The 25,668-nt window shown below is 45.7% G+C and overlaps 1 protein-coding gene across 1 annotated transcript in view; it reads right to left on the reverse strand.

Moving 5' to 3' along the window:
- EPG5 (ectopic P-granules autophagy protein 5 homolog) overlaps positions 1–25,668 on the reverse strand; it is a 186,254-nt gene that overhangs the window by 141,641 nt on the left and 18,945 nt on the right. Inside the window, 7 exon segments of the mRNA XM_040336244.1 lie at positions 4,348–4,502; positions 7,691–7,848; positions 9,893–10,048; positions 12,387–12,537; positions 16,468–16,582; positions 17,728–17,833; positions 21,726–21,799. Of these exon segments, the coding sequence (XP_040192178.1) occupies positions 4,348–4,502; positions 7,691–7,848; positions 9,893–10,048; positions 12,387–12,537; positions 16,468–16,582; positions 17,728–17,833; positions 21,726–21,799 (915 nt within the window).

The following is a 25,668-nucleotide window of genomic DNA, read 5'->3' on the forward strand; positions in this document are numbered from 1 at the left end:
AGTAAACCTAGCGTGTGTACGAGGGTTGACACTCAGAGCTGTGAGAGAGGAGAGGGGTATACAGAGCACCTACGCCTGCCCCTCCCCTGCCCATTCAGAGAAGCCTCTGTATTTTGTGAAGGAGTCCTAACTTGAGATCTTTGGTTCCAACCCCCGTGTCTTTGTGCGATGCAGAAAAGGTGAACGGATGGACTCTACATGCCTGGTTCCCACTGTGAAGCATGGAGGAGGAGGTGTGGGGGTGGTGTGGGGGTGCTTTGCTGGTGACACTGTTGGGGATTTAATCAAAATTGAAGGCATACTGAGCCAGCATGGCTACCACAGCATCTTGCAGCGGCATGCTATTCCATCCGGTTTGCGTTTAGTTGGACCATCCTTTATTTTTCAACAGGACAATGACCCCAAACACACCTCCAGGCTGTGTAAGGGCTATTTGACCAAGAAGGAGAGTGATGGGGTGCTGCGCTAGGTGACTACCTCTTGAAGCTCCTCAAGAGAATGCCAAGAGTGTGCCAAGCAGTAATCAAAGCAAAAGGTGGCTACTTTGAAGAACCTAGAATATGAAATATATTTTATTTATTTCTATAATTTAGTTTTGATGCCTTCAGTGTGAATCTACAATTTTCATAGTCATGAAAATAAAGAAAACTCTTTGAATGAGAAGGTGTGTCCAAACTTTTGGTCTGTACTGTGTATACCTGGCGCAGCACCCCATCACTCTCCTTCTTGGTCAAATAGCCCTTACACAGCCTGGAGGTGTGTTTGGGGTCATTGTCCTGATGAAAAAGAAATGATGGTCCAACTAAACGCAAACCAGATGGAATAGCATGCCGCTGCAAGATGCTGTGGTAGCCATACTGGTTCAGTATGCCTTCAATTTTGAATAAATCCCCAACAGTGTCACCAGCAAAGCACCCCCACACCATCACACCTCCTCCTCCATGCTTCACGGTGGGAACCAGGCATGTAGAGTCCATCCGTTCACCTTTTCTGCGTCGCACAAAGACACAGGGGTTGGAACCAAAGATCTCAAGTTTGGACTCGTTAGACCAAAGCACAGATTTCCACTGGTCTAATGTCCATCCCTTGTGTTCTTTACCCAAACAAGTCTCTTCTGCTTGTTGCCTTTCTTTAGCAGTGGTTTCCTAGCAGATATTCTACCATGAAGGCCTGATTCACACAGTCTCCTCTTAAAGCGGAGGTTCACCCGCACATGACACTTTTTACCCTTAGCTTCATGCTCCTTTTGTCTAGGGGAATCGGCTAGTTGTTTTAAAATATGAGCCGTACTTACCGTTTACGAGATGCATCTTCTCCGCCGCTTCCGGGTATGGGCTGCGGGAATGGGCGTTCCTATTTTGATTGACAGTCTTCCGAGAGGCTTCCGACGGTCGCATCCATCGCGTCACGATTTTCCGAAAGAAGCCGAACGTCGGTGCGCAGGCGCAGTATAGAGCCGCACCGACGTTCGGCTTCTTTCGGCTACTAGTGACGCGATGGATGCGACCGTCGGAAGCCTCTCGGAAGACTGTCAATCAAGAAGGAACGCCCGCTCCCGAAGACCCATACCCAGAAGCGACGGAGAAGATGCATCTCGAAAACGGTAAGTACGGATCATATTTTAAAACAAATAGCCGATTCCCCTAGACAAAACGAGCAGGAAGCTAAGGGGATTGTTTGAAAAAACAGTTTTATGGGTGAACTCCCGCTTTAACAGTTCTAGAGATGTGTCTGCTGCAAAAGCTGGCTACTTTGAAGAACCTAGAATATGAAATATATTTTCCGTTGTTTCACACTTTTTTGATATATGTATATATATATATATATATATATATATATAAATAAAATATATATATATACACACACACACACACACACACACACACACACACACACACATACATACATACACACGATTCTGTGCAGAGCAGCTGCCCTGTAGCAGAAAAAGCTTGTTCAGAAGAAATAAACGTCTCTGCACCATGGTGTGAATGAGGCCTTAATCTACTATGAAGCGGTCGGCAACTGGTTAAGTAGGAAGTAAACCTGGGCTGTATTCTTGCCACTCTCCCCAGTAGCATAAACTCATCCTTCAAGCTTTAAGACACTCTAGTTGGAGATGACGACTTTCTCTCTGTCCTCATTGCTGGGCCAATCACCAAGCATCAGTGCCGTCACATGAAAAGGGGAGCAAATTAAATGCTCTTCCATACCTGGAATTACAAGTTACTATCCTAAAAATAAAGGCTGCCAAATATTTGCTTCCTTGGTCACCCCTTCTCATCAGTCTGACAAAGGAGCAGAAGCAGACAAATGAGATTACACGCTGTGCTCGCTCCTCATGCATAAATGTTTAGGCCTCATGCACACTGGACATAAAATAAAATAAAAACACCTCTTTCACAGGCGTCTGACATTTTTCTTCAGCCTGTAAACGCAACTCTGTGTCGGCTTACATTTACAGGCTAGAAAAAAAATGCTCCATTAGCATATTCAGGAGAGGAGCTTTTAGGCAGAAAAAAAAGTTGAACATGCCCTAAACCATACAAACGCCAGCTGCATTTAGCGTTTAAGCGTTCATTTGTTCCAATGGTCAGAATAAATGAATATTCCAGCCGACGGAATCAATGAACGCTTAAATGCTTGAAGTGGCTAAACACGTCACATGTGCAAAAAGCGGCTTTAGGCGTGCTTTTTAACCACTTCCCGCCCGGCCTATAGCAGAATGACGGTGTTTAGACACTTCAAGCATTCATTGATTCCATTGGTTATCCTAACTGGGCATCATATGATGTCTTTTAGCATAACAGCCGGTGTGTGCCCGTGGGGGCAAGCAGCGTGGCGTTCGGTGGTGTTGTGTGTCAGTCTGACACACCGCAACAACGATCTCAGGAAAGAGCCTCCGATTATCAGCACAGCCCCACCCCCAGGAGGGTCAATCTATGCCACCAGGGATACCCACAATGGATGGTCACCAGGGATGACAGTCAGTGTCCAGACAGATGCCAATCAGTGCCCAGGTGACAGTGCCACCCATCAGTGTCACCCATAATTTCCCATCTGTGCCACTCATAAGTGCCCATTAGTGCAGCCTTTTAGTACCACCTATCAATGCCACCTATAAGTGCTCATCAGTGCAGCCTATCAGTGCCTGTCAATGAAGGAGAAAACTTACTTATTTACAAAATCTTATAACAGAAACAATGGGGTAGATTCAGGTACCTTCGCTTGTTCTTATGGCGGCGCAGCGTATCATATTTACGCTACGCCGACGCAACTTACAGGAGCAAGTGCAGTATTCACAAAGCACTTGCTCCGTAAGTTGCGGTGGCGTAGCGTAAATGGGGCCGGCGTAAGCGCGCGCAATTCAAATGTTGAAGGGGGGGCGTGTTTTATGTAAATATATGATGACCTGACGTGATTGAAGTTTTGTACGGACGGCGCATGCGCCGTCCGTGTACATATCCCAGTGTGCATTGCTCCCAAGTACGGCGTAACAACGTATTGGTTTCGACGTGAACGTAAATTACGTCCATCCCTATTCGTATTCGCGAACGACTTACGCAAACGACGTAAAAAATTAAAATTTCAAAGCGGGAATGACGTCCATACTTAACATTGGCTGCGCCTCCTAATAGCAGGAACAACCTTACGCCTAAAAAGCCTAACGTAAACGACGTAAATAAATTGCGCCGGCCGTACGTACGTTTGTGAATCGGCGTATCTAGGTCATTTGCATATTCTACACCGAAAACAACGGTAGCGCCCCTAGCGGCCAACGTAATATGCACAATTATACGCCGCCGCATTCAAGTTACGTCGGCGGAGGAAGCCTATTTTTTTAGCGTATCTGCCTTTGAGAATCGGTGTAACGATACGCCGGCGCAGATTTCAAATTACGGCGGCGTATCTGGAGATACGCCGCCGTAAAAGCTACCTGAATCTGCCCCAATGTCTTTTCAAAATTTTCTGACTTTTTTTTTATTTGTTTAGCAAAAAAAAAAAAAATGCAGAGGTGATCAAATACCACCAAAAGAAAGCTCTATTTGTGGGAACAAAATTATAAAAATTCAGTTTGGGTACAGTGACACGACCGCGCAATTGTTATTTAAAAAGTGACAGCGCTGAAAGCTGAAAATTGGCCTGGGCAGGAAGGGGGGAAAACACAACGTCCTGTGTGCATGATTCGCCGTAGTGCCACACTGTGCAGTCAGCAGAGCCCTGATTGGCACAGAGTACTGCCCATCTCTCTCTCCCTCTGTGAAGGCAATTTCAGAAAGCGGATATAAAATCAGTTTTTTACCCAAAAAGCATTTATAAAAAAAAGAAAAAATTCTCACAACATACTTCATAGATCGCCAAGGTGATGGTCTTGATCAGGTCTTTGTCTATATCATACTGCTTGGTCTGTGCCATCTGGGCGAATGTGGTAAGAAGACAAATGGCCTCTGAAGTGTTCATGGTGGAGAAATACGCCTCAAATTTGTCATGATTTACCAGATCTAGGAGTAAAATAAAAAACATATGGATTATAGAGAAATTAAAACAGCCATCAGAGTTTAACAAACAAGGTTATAAAAAGGTGCAGACAGGTGGGGCCAAGTCACCCGCTGGATGCTTGCATTTCTTTAAAAAAAAACTTGCCCCTGACATACCCTGTACCAGCTGCCAGTGTTCTGTCAATATCGCCAACCCATCAGAAACTCCAACCACGTCACTTCCGGTTTATTTAAAACCTTAGGGGGTAATCCTCAAAAACCCGGCGCAACGTAATTTTGACCATTTAAGTTACACTGCCAGAAAATTTCTACCTAAGTGCCCGATCCACAAAGCACTTGCCTAGAAATTTTCGGCTGTGTAACTTAAATCCGGCCGGCGCAAGGCGTTCCCAATTCAAATGGGGCGAGTCCCATTTAAATTAGGCGCGCTCCCGCGCCGGACGTACTGCGCATGCTCGTGACGTCATTTTCCCGACGTGTATAGCGCGAAATTACGTTACGCCGAGCTTCGTGAATCGCGACGGGTCAAAAAAGTTGCGTCGGGAAAAAAAAAAAAAATACAGCGTCGCTGGAAAGAAGGGTCTGCTTTTACATGGTGTACTAACTTTACACTTTGTAAAAGCAGCCCTAATTTTACGATTGCAAGCTAATACTTACGGAGAAAAAACAAAGCTGAAAAGCTTTGTGGATCTCCGTAAGTGCTAATTTGCATACCCAAGGCGGCATTTAGACACAAAATGCCCCCAGTGGCGGATGCGGTACTGCATCCTAAGATCCGGCAGTGCAAGTCTCTTACACATGCCGGATCTTCTGTCTAACTATTGGAAACTGATTCTGTGGATCAGTTCCAAAGATAGAAACAGGGATACGACGGCGGAACAGCAGATCCGCCTGCGTATCTCTTTTGAGGATTACCCCCTTAGTAATCAGAGATTTTGATGAATTGGTGGTTGGACACAACACCGACAACCAAATAGAGTCCGGTAAAAGAAGACTGGGTGGTTTTGACAGAATAGCGGCCAACAAGGACAAAGTTGTTGCTGTCAAAGAGCAAACTAAAGTCACAGGAGCAGTGCAGGAAACCGCATGCGATTTGGACAGTAATAGCACTGCATTTCTGTTCAAATAAGCGATTTGAGACCATTCATTTTAAATGGGCTCAAATCGTGTCGCAAAGGTATCGGAGCTCATGCAAATATATTGGCACTGATACTGGTATGAGTGCAACCCTAGTTATAATAGTGATTTCTAGCAGCCTCATGTAATAATATATATGTCTCCAGTCTACAAATATTCCCTGAAGCATGTCCTGTCTCAAATGACTCTTATAGAATGTTTACAGTCAATGACAGTCTCCTGCAAGTCTAAAGTTCCTGGCCAATGCTTGCATTAGGTCTGCAATCTTAAAACATCTCCTGTATTATGTCCACAGTCTCTGACCATCGCTTGTACGCAATCTCTGACCATCTCCTATAGTATGTCTGCAGTCTCTGACCATCTCTTGTATCTTGTACGCATCTTGGCCCAGATTCACAAAGCACTTACGCCGACGTATAACAAGTTACATCGACGTAAGTGCAAATGTGCGCCGGCATATGTGTGCGGCAGACCCACGAACCAACATGCGCCTAAAAACAGGCTACATACCGCCGACGTAGCTTGCACACGCCGGCGTAGGGTGGGCGCACATATGGGCTGGACGCATGGTGCCGCTCCCATAGATTAGCCATTCAAACATTCAAATGAGGGAAATACGCCGATTCACGAACGTGCGCATGCTACGGGAGATGCGCGTAAGTTGTACGTCCGGCGTAAAGTTATTCCTCATAAATGAGGTGCAACCCGGCAACAGACATGCACAGGTCGGCACCAGGGAACACAAGCCGGCGTATTGTTCGTTGGATGTGTGTCTGGCTGGGCGTAGGTTACGTTCACGGCGTACGCGGTGATCCAGCGTAGCTTAGGCAGTTGTGCCGGCGTGGTTGTAAGCAGGCGCAGGGGGGTGCTGTGTATGCGTCCACGTCACAGCGCATGCGCAGTTCGTTATACGTACCCGTTTGGCGCTCGGCTCATCATTTGCATGGGGTCACGCCCACTTCCACCTACGCCGGCGCGTGCCTTCAAAACATACGCCACGCTGACGCATCGTTGGGAGCACTGGCCTGCTGAATGCAATGCTTGCCTCTCCGCGCCACGTTGGCGTGGCGTACGGTGTGTGCTCTACGGCGACGTAATGTGCGCCTTGCTCTCTGTGAATCTGGGCCTATATGTCTCCAGTCTACAAATATTCCCTGAAGCATGTCCTGTCTCAAATGACTCTTATAGGATGTTTACAGTCAATGACCATCTCTTGTATCTTGTACGTAATCTCTGACCATCTCCTGTAGTATGTCTGCAGTCTCTGACCATCTCCTGTAGTATGTCTGCAGTCTCTGACCATCTCCTGTAGTATGTCTGCAGTCTCTGACCATCTCCTGTAGTATGTCTGCAGTCTCTGACCATCTCCTGTAGTATGTCTGCAGTCTCTGACCATCTCCTGTAGTATGTCTGCAGTCTCTGACCATCTCCTGTAGTATGTATGCAGTCTCTGACCATCTCGTGTAGTATGTCTGCAGTCTCTGACCATCTCGTGTAGTATGTCTGCAGTCTCTGACCATCTCGTGTAGTATGTCTGCAGTCTCTGACCATCTCGTGTAGTATGTCTGCAGTCTCTGACCATCTCGTGTAGTATGTCTGCAGTCTCTGACCATCTCGGGTAGTATGTCTGCAGTCTCTGACCATCTCGGGTAGTATGTCTGCAGTCTCTGACCATTTCGTGTAGTATGTCTGCAGTCTATGACCATCTCTTGTATCTTGTATGCAATTTCTGACCATTTCCTGTAGCATGTACGCAGTCTCTGACCATCTCCTGTCTGGATATCTCTTCTATCATGCCCATAGTCCTGTTGGATGTCTGCCATCTCTGATAATGAATATTCACTGAATTTAATGTGCGGCCCTTCGGTGACCGCACTGGAGGTCTGCCCATATCAAGAAAGTTGACCGCCACTGCCTTAGACTATTTACACTTTGATTTACATTGAGACTTTTTTCCCCCAGTGTGTGAACTATGTACTGCTGTTACTGTATTGGACATGTAAAAAGCACCTAAAAAAAAATAAGAGAAATAAAGCAAAGAAAAGGAGAAATACCGCTGAGAGAAGACTTGCATGTGGCTGCATCTACCACAGAGTACAGGCTCTCCACATTCTCGCTCTCCGCATGGTGCATGAGGTAGAAGAGCTTCCAAAGCATGCCGTTGGACAAAGTCCCATAAGGCATCTCAGACATGAAGAGCCAAATCCCCAACCTGCAGAGCAAGAGAGAAGACGGAACAAATCACATGGCCATTGTTTATACACTGAACATACTATGATGTCATACTGTCTGGGTGTGACTTCAGTGTGCCAATCATTCCTTGCATTCCTTCCTGACCAGGGACATCCCCCCCCCTCCCCCACATCCTTAAAAACATTATTGCATTAAAGTGGCTGTAAACCCAAAACCCTCAAAACGCCATTTTTTTTGCACAGTTTAGCAGATAATGTTGTTAGAATCTAATTCACATTGGGTGTAATTTACAAAAAGTCGTCATCATTTAGTAGTAGTTCTCAGAAATCTGCCAATCTGTGGGCGTGGTATAGCAACAAAGCTTGGGGGATGGAGACCTAACATCTCACTACACACACACACGTCCGTCCCTCTCTTGCACACACGTCCCTCCCTCCCTCTCTTGCACACACGTCCGTCCCTCCCTCCCTCTCTTGCACACACGTCCATCCCTCCCTCTCTTGCACACACGTCCGTCCGTTCCTCCCTCTCTTGCACACACGTCCGTCCGTTCCTCCCTCTCTTGCACACACATCCGTCCCTTCCTCTCTTGCACAGACGTCTGTCCCTCCCTCCCTCTCTTGCACACACGTCCGTCCGTCCCTCCCTCGCACACACATCCGTCCCTCCCTCCCTCTCTTGCACACACGTCCCTCCCTCCCTCTCTTGCACACACGTCCCTCCCTCCCTCTCTAGCACACACGTCCCTCCCTCTCTTGCACACACGTCCCTCCCTCCCTCTCTAGCACACACGTCCCTCCCTCCCTCTCTAGCACACACGTCCCTCCCTCCCTCTCTAGCACACACGTCCCTCCCTCCCTCTCTTGCACACACGTCCCTCCCTCCCTCTCTTGCACACACGTCCCTCCCTCCCTCTCTAGCACACACGTCCCTCCCTCCCTCTCTTGCACACACGTCCCTCCCTCCCTCTCTTGCACACACGTCCCTCCCTCCCTCTCTTGCACACACGTCCCTCCCTCTCTTGCACACACGTCCCTCCCTCCCTCTCTTGCACACACGTCCCTCCCTCCCTCTCTTGCACACACGTCCCTCCCTCCCTCTCTAGCACACACGTCCCTCCCTCCCTCTCTTGCACACACGTCCCTCCCTCCCTCTCACACGTCCCTCCCTCTCACACCGTATCACCGGAAGAGAGAAAAGTGAAAGTAAACACGGCTTAGATGTCTCATAACACATGGTGTCAAATCAAAGTAGAAGGGGAGGGGTGCCACCAATTTCTTCATGGTGTCTGTTTTTTTTTTTTTTTTTTATTAGTACAGCTGGGATTATTCCAAATAACAGGCTGTTCTTCCATCAGCCATACTATGCACAGAATATTTGTGCCCTTGATCTTTATTAGATTTATTGTTCTATGTGTATTTCACTTTCCAGGTTTAGGGAGGTTTTTTTTCATCACTTTATGCGATTTTTAAAAACGACACTTTAAATTACCGTGTGGGGGAAAACGTCGTTTTAGGTCTTGTGAAAAACGACAAAAAAAAATTGAAGCGTGCTTCAATTTTATGTGTCGTTTTTTAAAACGTCGTTTTTTACTTCACAGAAATTAACCTTGTGTAGCAAAAAACAACGTTTAAAACGACGTTTTTAAACCCGCGCACGCCCAGAAGCTAGTTATGAAGCGAGCTTCAATGGAAAAACGTGGTGAACGTAACCTCGCTTTGCTAGAGCATTGTGAGAAAAACGATGGTGTGTAGGCAACTTCGTCTTTGAAAATTGAAGTTTCAAAAACGTCGTTTTTTTACTTCACAGAAAATGTCGTTTTTTTTCATCACATAAAGTGATGGTGTGTACGCGGCATCAGGCTCTACAGAAAAATACTGCATACTTAAAAAATAAAAATACACAGGAAAGGAGGGCGATGCATTTCCTGCAAGTGTGATTTTCTTTATCTCTTCAATTGGCAGGGCATTTAGTACACATGCTTGGCAGTCGAAAGGTTATTATGATATGTAAAAAAAAAACACACACACAACAGGGGTTGCCCGGTGTCCTGGCTTTCATACCTCTTGGCCTTCAGCACATGAAGAACGGTAGTCAGGAAGAGCTCATCATACACGGCCTGCAGCTTCCCCAGCGAGTAGAGCTCAGAGGTCTGCTCCTTGTCACAGTTACTTCTCAAGTACAGAGCCCAGTGGTCACTGATATAGCACAGCGTCATCCTGCAGAAACATTCCAAACGTAAAGCATTAACTTACATAAATAAATTAAACTAAATAGATAAAATCTTCCCATTAAATTGGAAATTTTGTACCCCTCTCATGCCAGTTTATATTACCGGCGAGATACCAGTATTGAATATACAATACCATGGCACTGGCATTCAGGCAGCATTGCCCAAACATCATTACTTTAGGGCAGTGATGGTGAACCTTGGCACCCCAGATGTTTTGGAACTACATTTCCCATGATGCTCTACTACACTGCAGGGTGCATGAGTATCATGGGAAATGTAGTTCCAGAACACCTGGGGTGCCAAGGTTCGCCATCACTGCTTTAGGGTCTGTGCGTCTTTTTCTTGTGTGTGTTGAGGCGCGTTGCAGCACATTCATTTCTGCAACGCACCTCAACACAAAAACGTGAGCTGCAGCCCGGTGTGGTATGAAAAGGACCTTAGGATCGTCCACCTTCCATATTAACCGCTTCAGCCCCGGAAGATTTTACCCCCCTTCCTGACCAGAGCACTTTTTGCGATTCGGCACTGCGACAATTTAACTGACAATTGCGCGGTCGTGCGACGATTGCGCGGTCGTGCGATGCTCTACCCAAACAAAATTTGCGTCCTTTTTTTCCCCCACAAATAGAGATTTATTTTGGTGGTATCTGATCACCTCTGCGGTTTTATTTATTTTTTTGCGCTATAAACAAAAGAACAGCGACAATTTAAAATACAAAACAAAAAAAAAACAATATCTTTTACGTTTTGCTATAACAAATATCCCAATTATTATTTTTTTTACTTTTTTTTCCTTCAGTTTAGGCCGATACGTATTCTTCTACATATTTTTGGTAAAAAAAATTGCAATAAGCGTTTATCGATTGGTTTGCGCAAAAGTTGTAGGGCCAGATTCAGGTACAAATACGTATCCCATTTACGTTACACCGCCGCAGGTTTACAGCGTAAGTGCCTTTGCTTCACAAAGCTCTTACCTGTAAACTTGCGGCGGTGTAACGTAAATCCGCTCGGCGCAAGCCCGCCTAATTCAGATGGAGCGGGCACCATTTCAATTAGGCGCGTTCCCGCGCTGAACGTTCTGCGCATGCTCCGTGTGAAAATTTCCCGATGTGCTTTGCGCGAAATTACGGCGCCCCAACGTTCTTTTTTGAACGGCGACGTGCGTTACGTCGTTTCGTATTCCCGAACGTCTTACGCAAAAAAAAAATTGAAATTTGACGCGGGAACGACGGCCATACTTTAACATGGCTGTTCTAAAGATAAGCCATGAAAAAGCAGGCCTAAGTTTGCGACGGGAAAAACCGACTAGCGACGACGTAAGAGATTTCGACGAACGCGCGTATCTTCGTGGATCGTCGTAATGAGCTAATTTGCATACCCGACGCTGGAAAACTACGCAAACTCCACCCAGCGGCCGCCGGAAAATTACACCTAGGATCCGAAGGCGTACGAAGGAGTAAGCCTGTCGGATCTTAGTCAAAAGCCGTTGTATCTTTTTTGTGAATTACAAATAAAGATACGATGCGGCAAATTTGAAAATACGCCGGAGTATCAGCAGATATGTCCTCTGTGAATCTGGCCCATAGCGTCTACAAAATAAGGGATAGAATTATGGCATTTTTTTTATTATTTTTTTTTACTAGTAATGGCGGCGATCTGCGATTTTTATCGGGACTGCGACATTATGATGGACACATCGGACACTTTTGACACATTTTTGGTACCATTGTCATTTATACAGCACAGTGCTATAAAAATGGACCGATTACTGTAAAAATGTCACCGGCAGTGAAAGGTGTTAACACTAGAGGGCGATCAAGGGGTTAATTGTGTTCCCTAGCTGTGTTCTAAATGAAGGGAGATGGGACTCACTAGGGGAAATGACAGATCGTTGTTCATCCTAAGTATGAACAGCGATCCGTCATTTCTCCCCCTGAAAGAAGTGGGAGCTGTGTGTTTACACACACAGCTCCCAGTTCTCACCGTGTAACTTGTGATCGCGGGTGCACGGCGATCTTCGCACACGACAGGCACTCGCATCGGCTCTGGGTACATGCTGCGGGCCCGCACCCCTAGTGGCAAAGCGACATAAGGTAACATCGTTTCGCCCATTCTGCAGCAGTAAAACTGCAGCAGCTCCGGGGGGAAGCAGCAGGCGCGTGCGCGCCCCTAGTGGCCACAGGGCAAAGCGACGTAACATAACGTTGTTTCTCCCAGCCGAGCAATGCTGCCGCAGTAAAACTGCGGCGGCTGGTCGGCAAGTGGTTAATGCTTTTTCAGTAAATTGTTTCTGACATTCATAAGACTCGAGCAACGCTGATTACCTGATAATGCGTCCGATTCTTTTCACAAACTGACGGTATCGCGCCCTGTTAAAAGTTTCCAAGCCCAATGCCAGAAGCTCAACTAAGGAGTTGGCAAAGGCAAAGATCTTCATCATTTCTTGTGGTGTGGTTTTCTCAGGGCAATATTCCCCTAGGGAACAAAGGAGATACAAAATAAAATAAAAAAGTCAAATGAAAAATACCATTAATACCACTGCCAGTAAAGCCAGACATAGGTGGAGCGATTTTCCACAGTCTGCAGGAAATGAGAATCAGAATCAGCAACTCGTGATGCGCTGTATTGGACAGGCGCTCGCCTACAGGGAGGGGAAGTAATAAGGCGATTAAGCTCTTCGCCTTACCAGCCCCTCGGTGGAAGGAGGAAGTGGGACAGGAAGGCCCACTCCTCCTGACCCCCCCCCCACTCCCCCCCCCCCAAAAAAAATTACATGCCAAATGTGGCATGTAAGGGGGCAAGGAGTGGATTAAGCGGAAGTTCCATTTTTTAGGTGGAACTCCGCTTTAAGTTCAGTAGCTACAGTGTTTGTAGCTGCCGACTTAAAAAATAAAATAAAATTGGGCTAGAACACTGCATTAATAATAATATTATTATTACAATGAAGGATTTATATAGCGCCAACAGTTTGCACAGTGCTTTACAACATCAGGGAAGACAGTACAGTTGCAATACAATTCAATACAGGAGGAATCAGAGGGCCCTGCTCGTTGGAGCTTACAGTATAGAAGACGTATCTCTCTCCAAAGCTCTTAAGTGCCGTGTCTTTCTGTTGCTCTGTTCCTCTGTTATCAGCATAACTTCTGACAAGCTCTGACACAGGCGATAAAAGCCGCTGGAAATTTGAGGGGAGGGGAATGTAGAGCTAAATAAGCAGAGAGCTTGTCTATTCACAGCATGTTTCGTCATTCCTCTGCCTATGTGGAGGGGAGGTGTGTGTGCTTTTCCTCCAATCAGCTCTCACACAGTGTATGCCTAGACTCCCCTCCCACTGCTGAAACAGGAAGGAAGATTTTTAACACAATCTGCACTTTCTAAAGAGTGTAGAAAGCTGAAGACAGCAGATATACCATGTAAAACTTATGTAGGGAGATTAGCTATATCTCTATGTATCATCTGAGGCTGTCCACTTCACTAGGTATAGGAGAGGGTTTACGCATTAAGATAAAGAAACCTGATTTTAGAATCGCTTTAAATAAAAAGGGACATGGATTGCTGTTTGTCACTTTCAAATAAAACCTATGCCGCGTACAGACGGTCGTTTTTTGTGATGAAAAAAAACGTTGTTTTTAAAAACGTCATTAAACTGACCGTGTATGGGGAAAACGTAGTTTTATGTCTTCTGAAAAACGACAAAAAAAAAATCGAACATGCTTGAATTTTTTTGTGTCGTTTTTCAAAACGTCCTTTTTTTGTGTCAATTAAAATGATAGTGTGTGGGCAAAACGACGTTTAAAACAATGTTTTTAAACCCGCGCATGCTCAGAAGCATGTTATGAAGCTAGTTTCAATGGAAAAGAGTGCTGAACGTAACCGCGCTTTGCTAGAGCATTTTGAAAAAAACGATGGTGTGTAGGCAACGTCGTTTTTGAAAATGAAGTTTCAAAAACGTGGTTTTATTTCAGGATTTAAAACGCGGCATTAGGACAAGTGAGAGAGAGCTGTGCATGACGTCATTAGCCTAGGCCAGTGATGGCGAACCTTGGCACCCCAGATGTTTTGGAACTACATTTCCCATGATGCTCATGCAATCTGCAGTGTCGTTGAGCATCACAGGAAAATGTAGTTCCAAAACATCTGGGGTGCCAAGGTTCACCATCACTGGCCTAAGTTAATGACCAGGCAAGAAACAGGAAGTGGGCTGTATAAGGTATTTACTGGCATTAAAAAAAAAAATATGTTTTACTATCCACTGTTAAAACAACAAGGGCAGAAGATTTAAAGTGGATGTAAACCACTTTTTTTTTGCTTTTTTTTATGTTGCAACGTAGAGAATACGATTTCCTATCATCTGTGCCCAGTCTTGCCACACAGAGTTAATCCAGCTCTGAGCAATCCTCTTTTTATTGTTCAGTGAAATAAAATAGACTTCCAGATAAAGACCAAAGTCCTTGCTTCGAGTGACAGGTTATTTACATATCGTGTGCACTAGCTTGCAGACATGCACAGCTTCTTGTATATTCTGATTGCTGTTTACACTGAACTGTGGATCACCCCATATTTTGAAAACATTTAATCAAAACACAGGAAAGACAGCCAATCCTGGGAGAGCTGGATGGGAGAGGAGAGGGGAGGGGGATGTGAGTTGTGCACTTTACAGAAGCTGTGCATGTCTGCAAGCTAGTGCACGAGATATGTAAATAACCTGTCACTCAAGCAAGGACTTTGGTCTTTATCTGGAAGTCTGTTTTATTTCACTGAACAATAAAAAGAGGATTGCGCAGCGCTGGATTAACTCTGTGTGGCAAGACTGGGCACAGATGATAGGAAATCTTATTCTCTACATTGTGACATAAAAAAAAAATTAAAAGATGAAAAGATGAATAGATGAAAAGTAAAAAAAAAAAAAAAAAAATCACTAAAGGTCCACTTTAACTACAGCAACCACTTTCCTGTATACCCCTTTGTCATTAAATTCTATTGTAATATTTATTTTGTGTGACACAATACGAGGCGTGTGCTGGTCAGGGACTTGCAAACATCACCCATGCCGAACCTTTGCTAAGAGATCTAGTATTGGGCTTGCTGCCCAATCAGGGTGGAGGTTTCAAGTAAACAAAACAATTGCTGTACAGCAAAAAGCATGCAGACAGGAATGAAAAAAAGCTTGGGTGGCAGAGGAAACTGCAGTGAGACTGGTGGAACCCTTTATAAATGGAGTTCTGCGTACTGACCGATTGGTTGGTTGGTTTGCAATACTGACTGACAAGCTCTGCACTGACCTCACTGTCTCAGCAAACAGTCATTTGGATTTAGCATTCTTGTAACAGAGCTGAACTCAGGCTGCATTCACACCTTGGCGTATTTACGCCCGACGCCCGTGCCGCTGGAGGGGTGATTTAACATTGATGTCTATGGAGATGGTTCACATCTCCACGCCGAACGCCGAAATGCTGTACGCCTGAAGTTCAAAACAAGTCCCGGACCCTTTTTTTCAGGCGGCTTTCGGCATTCGGCATAGACAACAATGTTTTGTAAAAAAAAAAAAAAAAAAAAGAAGGTTAAAACGACTTGTTTTGTCGCGGCAAATCGCGGTACAATACGCCGCAATTTGTCGCGGCAAAATACGCCGCGTTATAGTGTGAATGCAGCCTCATGGGGCCAGATTCAGAAAGGAGATACGACGGCGTATCTCCGGATATACGCCGTCGTATCTCTGAGTGTGCGGGGTCGTAACTATGCGACTGATTCAGAGAATCAGTTACGCATAGATTTCCCTAAGATCCGACCGGCGTAAGTGTCTCACACCGTCGTATCTTAGGCTGCATATTTGCGCTGGCCGATAGGTGGCGCTTCCGTATAGTTACGCGATGAATCTGGTAATTAGGTAGATACGCCAATTTAGAAACGTACGTCCGGCCGGCGCATTTTTTTACGTCGTTTACGTTAGGCTTTTTTTGGCGTAAAGTTACCCCTGCTATATGAGGGGTATCCTATGTTAAGTATGGACGTCAAGTTTTGAAAAGTTTACGTGGTTTGCGTAAGTCGTTCACGAATAGGGCTGTACGTAAGTTATGTTCACGTCTAAAGCAATGACGATTTGCGGCGTTATTTCGAGCATGCGCCGTTCATAAAAAACGTAAAATACGCGGGGTCACCATTCATTTAAATAAAACACGCCCACATCATCCCCATTTGAATTAGGCGAGCTTACGCCGGATCACAGACATTACGCTGCTGTAACTTAGGGCGTAAGTTCTTTCTGCATACGGAACTTGCGCCCTAAGTTACGGCGGCGTACCGTATCTGAGATACGTTTCCCCCGCCAAAAGATATGCAAATGTATCTGAATCCGGGCCATGGAATATACATAGAAGAACAAGCTCACAAGTAGAGCCAGCTTACCTCTTGAATTGAACCCTAGAACATTCTTGAAAAGTTCATGAAATGGGAACTGTCCCAAAAGGCAAATAAGGTCTTCTTCTGAAAGTAACATCCAGCTGGTCTCTGGGTCTTCATCCTATGACACAAGGGACAAAGGCAATGATAGCATCTCTGTATACAGTGCTACAGGTGCTCAACCTACGGCCCTCCAGCTGTTGCAGAACTGCAAATCCCATCATGCCTCTGCCTTTAGGAGTCATGCTTCTTTATTTGCAATGCCTCATGGGACTAGTAGTTCCGTAACAGCTGGAGGGCCACAGGTTGAGCACCCATGGACCAGGGGTAGGCAACTTAGGCACTCCAGCTGTGGTGAAACTACAAATCCCATCATGCCTCTGCCTCTAGGAGTCATGCCTGAGATTGGCAGGGTCTTGCAAAATCTATAACCATCTTACTCTACCCAAAATGGAAAAAAAAAAAAAAACTGAACTTCCCTAACATTTCTGACAATTTTTATTTTTTTGTATTTATTTTTTTAAACACACACACACACACACACACACACACACACTTCCACAATCCTCAGCTAGAAGAAAATGACATGCACTTAGGCATGCCCCCTAGCTAGAATCTTGAAAAAAAAAATCTAAACTAAAAGAGTTGGCGTTTTCCTACTTGAATTATGGTGTGCTTTGTGTATTTCTTTCAGATCGTGCCTAGCTTGGCATGTACGGTAATTCTGGAGGGGGGAGCGGCAGGTACCTAGTAATGACAGTTCTCCTTCCCCCTTCCCTCCCAGCAGTCTTCTGTGACATGTGCATGCGTAGTGCGCAACCTGGGGCTGTGAAGCCAAAAGTCACACACCCGGATGCCCACAATTAAGATGTCGGCACCGGGAAACCTGGGGCTAGTGGAGAACAAGCCCGGGTGAGGATGACACGGGATTGCTGAACAAGCAAGTGTCCATTTATTAAAAGTATTTTAATAAATGGATTTGTAGCTACTGACTTATTATTATTTTTTTTACAGACTGGACAAACCGCTTTAAACCTGCCAGGACGAATTAGAGGGGTAACAGTGGTCACTATGACCAGAAACAAAGAAATATTTCCCAAGCGAGGACACAAAAAAAAAAAGTTTTTCTTAGACATATACTTTAAATATTTATTTTTACTTCTCTTTACTGCCGTCAATAATATTCTTCCAAGCCACAATAACGCATCTATCAAAAAAAAAAAAAACACACAAGAGCGGCCAGCACTATGCAGATGCATATCTTACCTCCTCGCCTCCCTCGTCCACCAGTGTCCAGTTCCCAGACTCTTTTCCCGATGAGGATCCTTTTCTCTCATTGGGTTTCATGTGACACAGGAAGTCAGTGCGGTTTCTATAACAGAGGTCAAGAAAGCAATGTTACCTCACATCAGACGATGGTTGCACGCGCTCTGCTGGTAGAGAGCCAAGAAGCAGGATTTATCTAAACATTCTGAATTTCTGTCCAAAGTTAAAGTTTGGGGTTGTTAGAAAAAATAAACATTATACTCACCTCCATTCTGCAGCATCAGTGTGATGATGCAGCTGACCCCTGCCAGTTTTAAGACCGAGAACTGTGCGATCACATGATCACCGCTCGGTACTCCGACTGTCACTCATCGCTCAGTACTCTGCTTCTCCGGCGCTCACAAGAGCATCGGACTGAAGAGGGTGGGGGGGAAGCGGCCAGCTGAGAGACTGAGCCAGTTGCCGGTCAGGCTGCGAAGTGGATTCCGACATTGTCGGGATCCTTCCACAGTCTGGAGTTGCTCTGTGACGTCTTCGATTCTGGGTCACAGTGCACACCTGTGATCCACATGGCCAAAAAAAACTTCACACGCTGGGTGTGGGCAGGAAAAAGAACACATAGGCCCAGATTCACGAAGCACTTACGCCGACGTATAACAAGTTACGCCGACGTAAGTGCAAATGTGCGCTGTCGTATCTGTGCGCCATACCCACAAACTAATATGTGCCTAAAACCAGGCTACACCCCGCCGACGTAGCTTGCTTACGCCGGCGTAGGGTGAGCGCACATTTAGGCTGGGTGCATGGTGCCGCTCCCATTGATTAGCCATTCAAACATGCAAATGAGGGAAATACGGCGATTCACGAACCTGCGTGCGCCCGACGCAGGCTACGCGAGGTGCGCGCAAGTTGTACGTCCGGCGTAAAGTTATTCCTAATAAAGGAGGTGCAACCCGGCAGCAGACATGCAAAGGTCTGCACCAGGGAACACAAGCCGGCGTATTTTACGTTGGACGTGTGTCTGGCTGGGCGTAGGTTACATTCACGCCGTACTCAGTGATCCGGCGTAGTTTAGGCAGTTGTTCCGACGTGGTTGTGAGCAGGCGCAGGGGGATGCGTCCACGTCACGGCGCATGTGCAGTTCGTGATACGTATCAGTCTGGCGGTCGGCTCATCATTTGCATGGGTCACGCCCACTTCCACTTACGCCGGCGTACGCCTTTGAATCCCACGCCACGCTGGCGCAGCGTTGGGAGCACTGGCTTGCTGAATGCATTGCTTGTCTCTCTGCGCTGCGTTGGCGTAGCGTACATTGGTTACTCTACGGTGGCGTAATGTGCGCCTTGCTCTCTGTGAATCTGGGCCATAGTTACTAAAAATCCAGAAAATCACGGGAGAGCTAGATATAAATAGGTAGTAGGGCTGCACCTGGTATTTACTAAAGCTTGCCTGTTAAATTCACAAGTGCAATTATGCTTTAGCCCTGGTTCACACTGAGGCGATGCGGGTAACGCACAAGATTTGCCGTGTCCCCCCCCCCCCCCTCGTATCACACGGTGTCCATGCAATCTGCTGCAGGTGTCAACGTTAGATTAACAACTCCCCGAAACAGATCGCGAAAGGCAGTGCGATTCCCCCAATCGCAGCGCATGGGTGTGAACCCATTCCTGTGCAAATTGCATAAGGTTTCCCCACCGCTCCTGTGTGGACCCAGGCTGAAATCACTATGACAAGCTTGGATCCACACAGGAGCGGTGGGGTAACTTTTATAGGCGGTTCTAAGCTCATACTGGTATCCAACTACCTCACACTATTGGTTCCCAGATTGAGGCTTGGAACCCATGTCATCATGGGACGGGTTTTTCACCAATCAGGGATCTTATCATTGTCAATGTCATAATTGATTGTTTTTACAATTTATATGTTACTTACCGTATTTACTGGCGTATAACGCACACTTTTTCCCCCTGAAAATAGGGGGAAAATCACGGGTGCGCGTTATACGCCGATCCCTGCCGTCTCCGAGGGAAGAGGAGGAACGAGTGCCGCTGAATTACAGAGCCCCGATCTACTGTGTACCGGCCGGGCGCTCCGTCACTCACAGCCACGCCTCCTGGCCTGCATTGGGCAACTGGCAACAGGAGGTGTGGCTGTGAGTGACGGAGCGCCCAGCCGGTACACAGAAGATCGCGGGCTCTGTAATTCAGCAGGAACGGAGCGCCCGGTACACAGAAGATCGCGGCTCTGTAATTCAGCAGCACTCGTTCCTCCTCTTCCCTCGGAGAGGGCAGGGATCTGACACTGGCAAGGCTGCAATGATGGAAGGGTTTCCAAGGTCAGTGTTTCCGGAGCAGTGAGGGGGGTTATATATCATATCACTTGTGGTCTAATTCAGTGGCACTGGTTCCTCCTCTTCCCTAGGAGAGAGCAGGGATCTGACACTGGCGAGGCTGCAATGATGGGGGTTTCAAAGTTCTTTAATTAAAATGTTTTTTCCTTAAACTTCCCTCCTAAAATTGGGGTGCGCGTTATACGCCGGTGCGCGTTATACGCCGATAAATACGGTATATATATTTATGTGCAATGTGTGGGAGCCGTTAGATGCCCCAGTAGAAGTCCCATTAGGACGAAACGCGTCAGGCTTGGTTCACCGCTCCCCACATTGTTTTTCTCTTGTGATCAAATTTCAGGTTTGTCGTTTTTTTTGTAAATAAAAACCTGCTTTTTTTACCTACATCATTGGAGGCATTTTTTCTTTGCATAACCTCCTGGGTGTGAGTTTTTTGACTATCCTATCTGGTCATCGGCTTTCCAGCTTTGCAGTCACCCACAAGATCCATACGAGACGCTTTTGGAGACCCCTGGGCTCCTTTGATCGACTTGCCAATCTGGATACCTATGCTTTACCGACTCGTTGTCCACCTTTTCCCGGTAAGAGTAAATATTCTTATTGTTTGAATGACATATCACTGCGGATGTTCCATACACCTGCCCGTTTCATCAATACCTACCTGGGAACAACGACTTGTCGCAATAAGCGTTTATTGATTGGTTTGTGCAAAAGATATAGCATTTACAAAATAGGGGATAGTTTTATGGCATTTTTTTTTTTTTTTCACTAGTAATGGCAGCGATCAGTGATTTTTTTTGTGACCGCGACATTATAGCGGACACATCGGACACTTTTGATACATTTTTGGGGACCATTGTCCTTTTCACAGCGACCAGTGCTATAAAAATACACTGGAAATTGTGAAAATGACACTGGCAGTGAATAGGGTTAACCACTAGGTGGCGCTGTAGAGGTTAAGTGTTCCCTGCATAGTATTTCTTACTGTAGGGGGGGATGGGCTCTGTGTCACATGACACTGATCTCCGGTCCGAGCACAAGGAGCCGAGATCAGTGTCATTCTCACTAGGCAGAGCAAGGAGATGCTCGTTTACACAAGCATCTCCCCGCTCTATACCTCTGTGAGACGATCGCAGGGATCCCTGTGGCGATCGGGTCAACAGGACCTGCAGTCCGACTCACGGGGAAGGCGGCAGGGAGGGCCACGTACAGGTACGTGATAATGCCTGTCCGTGCCATTCTGCCGACGTATATATGGCGTGGGCGGTCCTTAAGCGGTTAAATAAGCCCGGGTTCATACAGGAGAAGTGAGGAAACTGCATGCGACAAGCCCAGGTTTACATAGGAGCGTTGTGGGAAACCGCATGCGATTCGGACAGGAATCGCACCGCATTCCTATTCAAATAGCATGTGATTCTTTGCAGTGTGATTTGAGCCCATTCATTTTGTATAGATGCAAATCACACTTCAAAAGTATCTGGACTCAAAATCGGCGAGTATTTTACCAAAAGTATATGCACCCGCCAATAAATAAAAGGGCGTCCCTAATTCTCCCAATATGAAATCAGATTGTAGGCAAACACTTCTTTTGCCAATGCCCTGGACCAGCCTCTCTCGGGAGTTCTCGTGTCATCTGAAGACCACTTACCTGATCGGACACATGAGCACGGCAAGCTGCTGCATGAAGTGGAAGACGCCGGCCGGATTGTGCAAAACTCGGACCTGAAAAACACACAAATGGAATCTCAGGAACTGCGTGAAAATCATTCTGTATCATCATCTGCATTGAAAGGCATCATCAGATGTTGGGCGCTTTTCTGACGCCATGTAAAATCTGCAGGGCTGTATTGTTCCCGGGCTTACCATCAGCATAAGTCCTTTCTTAGAGCCCTTTCACACTGGAAACGCCTATAGCGGTGCGTTAAAATAGCGGTAAAAGACTGCTATTTCACTGCGTTTTTACCGCGATTTAATTCATTTCAATGGAGAGGGGCGTTTTTGGAGCGTTTTTTTCAGCGCTTAAAAGCTGCTCCAAAGATGCTGCTTGCAGGACTTTTCTCAACGCTCCTCCAGCGCAACGCCTCAGTGTGAAAGGCTCCATTGAGATGCATGGGGAGCGTTTCATGAGCGCTATTTTTACCGCGAAAATGCACCAGTGTTAAAGGGCTCATAAAGGGGTAAAAAACCCAAAAGCAAATTTTTTTAATTATATTGCCGCTTACCAATTCTTAGATTTGATTAATTTTCTATTTTAACCACTTCCCTACCGAGCCTATTCTGGCACTTCTCTCCTTCATGTAAAAATCATCTTTTTTTTTTTTTGCTAGAAAACTACTCAGAACCCCCAAACTTTATATGTGTTCTTTGTATTTATTTTTTAATTAGCAGATACCCCAGGGAAAAAAATGGTGGTCGTTGCAATTTTGCAAACACTTTTTTTGGTAAAAAAAACAAAAAACTGTTTAACCACTGTCCCGCTGTCATGACGGCGGGACGATGAGCCTATTGCTCTGGGTGGACACCATATGACATAGCGCGTTCTCAAGATGGCGCGTGCGCTGCGTCACTGGGAACCCGATGCGTGTGCCCGGCGGCCCCAATGTCCGCCGGGCACCCGCGATTGCCCAGTAACTGAGCAGGACCGTGGATCTCTGTGTGTAAACACACAGATACACGTCCTGTCAGGGAGAGAGGAGACCGATCTGTGTCCCTTGTACATAGGGACACAGGTGATATAGCGTGGGTTAGCAGGAGACCTCCACCAATAGTAACGATGGCCGCTCACCTCACTGATAATAAAAAATCGCTTTCCCATAAGGGTCAATCCCAGGCATGTAACAGCATAATCCAAGCAGGAAAGGAATACATCTCAGGTAATATCAGCATTGATAGCAGCCATGGAATCCGATGTAAGAAAAACAAAACATAGTGTTTCTCCGCAATAACCAATATAACATTTAATAGTGAAAATATACTTACATAAAAAGCACTATATCCAGTGCTAGGAATCAAATGTAAACAAAAACGCACAGCATGGTCCGATAGATGGCAGCGGGTGACGTCACGTACTTCCCTACCGAGCGTTGCGTCCCAGGGGCGGGACTTCTTCAGCAGATGTAGGGGAGAGGAAACGTGCACCCAGTTATATACATGCATGTTGCTATATATACATGTATGTTGCAACATACATGTATATAACTGGGTGCATGTTTCCTCTCCCCTACATCCGCTGAAGAAGTCCCGCCCCTGGGACGCAACGTTCGGTAGGGAAGTACGTGACGTCACCCGCTGCCATCTATCGGACCATGCTGTGCGTTTTTGTTTGCATTTGATTCCTAGCACTGGATATAGTGCTTTTTATGTAAGTATATTTTCACTATTAAATGTTATATTGGTTATTGCGGAGAAACACTATGTTTTGTTTTTCTTACATCGGATTCCATGGCTGCTATCCATGTTGATATTACCTGAGATCTGCCATCCATGCTGATATTACCTGAGATGTATTCCTTTCCTGCTTGGATTATGCTGTTACATGCCTGGGATTGACCCTTATGGGAAAGCGATTTTTTATTATCAGTGAGGTGAGCGGCCATTGTTACTATTGGTGGAGGTCTCCTGCTAACCCACGCCATATCACCTGCATGCCTCATATTGTCAGTCACTTATAAGAGAATCACCTGGATGATCTTTATTTGGACTTTTCCTCTAGCGCTGCACTATCTACTTTACATTGACTCTTAAGGAATTTATAAATTGAATCCTAGTGCATAGCTGCTGATTGTGTTTTACCTGTATATTGTGCTGATTTTTTTACTATTTTCATACATAGGGACACAGATCGGTCACCTCCCCCAGTCAGTCCCTTCCCCCTACAGTAAGAATCACTCCCTAGGGAACACATTAACCCCTTGATCGCCCCCTAGTGTTAACCCCTTCCCTGCCAGTCACATTTACACAGTAATCAGTGCAGTTTTATAGTATAAATGATAATGGTCCCAAAATAGTGTCCAAAGTGTCCGCCGCAATATCGCAGTCGCGATAAAAAAAAAAAAAAAAAAAAAAAAAAAAAACACAGATCGCCACCATTACTAGTAAAAAACGAAAAAAAAGGCATAAAACTATCCCCTATTTTGTAGCCGCTATAACTTTTGCGCAAACCAAAAACCAAATCAATTTACGCTTATTGTGATTTTTTTTTTACCAAAAAATACGTAGAAGAATACGCATCAGCCTAAACTGAGGAAAACATTTGGGTTTTTTTAGATATTTTTGGGGGATATTTATTATAGCAAAAAGTAAAAAATATGTTTTTTTTTTCAAAATTGTCGCTCTATTTTTGTTTATAGTACAAAAAATAAAAACCGCAGAGGTGATCAAATACCACCAAAAGAAAGCTTGGTTTGTGGGGAAAAAAGGACGTCAATTTTGTTTGGGAGCCACGTCGCACGACCGCGCAATTGTCATTTAAAGTGCGACAGTGCTGAAAATGTAAAATTGGGCAGTAAGGGGGTGAAAATGCCCGGTATTGAAGTGGTTAATGAATTAAAAAAACACCACACTAAAGTTAGCCCAAATTTTTTCTATAAATAAATGTAAAAGATGATGTTACGCCGTTTAAATAGATACCCAACAGGTCACGTTTTGAAATTGCGCACACTTGTGGAATGGCGTCAAACTTTGCTACTTCAAAATCTCCATAGGAGTGTCTTACATTTTTTTTTACCAGTGACCAGTTTAGAGTAAAGGCCGGTACAGACGATCGGCTTTTCCGACGGGAATTGTGTGATGACAGGCTGTTGTCGGAAAATCCGACCGTTTGCACACTCCATCTGAGAATTGTTGTTAGATTTTCCGCCAACAAATGTTGGATGCGTGATGTCAGATTTTCGGATTGTGTGTACAGAAAGTCCTTGGGACAAAACTCCAAAGTACAAACACGCATGCTCAGAAGCAATGCTAACCATAACACAACATTAGCAGAAGTTGCTCAAAGGGCGGCACTAAAGAGCTAAAAGGCCACCTAGTTTTGTGTTTGTTGGCCGACAATTCACTGCCGTTTGTATGCAAGAAAAGTTCATGGCCAACGCCCTTCGGACAAAAGTCCTACGCTTTGTCCACGGAAAATCCAATTGTGTGTACCAGGCTTAATTCTGCAATAATGCAGTGTTCTGCTTTACAGAGGAGGTTTTGGCCAAGAATTGTTGCCCTCGCTCCAATGTTGGCGTTGATACCGCACACGTGTGATTTACAAACTTTGCTTACATATGTGGGCGCGACTTACGTATGCGTTTGCTTCCTATTATAAGTAATGTAAAACACCCCTTGTAATAGGAATGGTGCGTAACAGGTACTCTTTAGGGAGAGATTTGGGGTCTACCAGACTTTGAATGTGACAGAACACCTCTGATTTTAAAATTCAATATGAAAACGGTCCGTGGGATTTCCAAATACTGTATTTAACCACTTCCGGACCGCCACATGTACATGTACGTCGGCAGAATGGCACATTGGTGTACCTGTACGTCCCTGCCTAGACGTGGGTCGGGGGTCCGATCGGGAGCCCCCCCCCCCCGGTACATGCGGTGGTT

This window comes from Rana temporaria, chromosome 1, assembly GCF_905171775.1.
Source record: "Rana temporaria chromosome 1, aRanTem1.1, whole genome shotgun sequence".
NCBI lineage: Eukaryota > Metazoa > Chordata > Amphibia > Anura > Ranidae > Rana > Rana temporaria.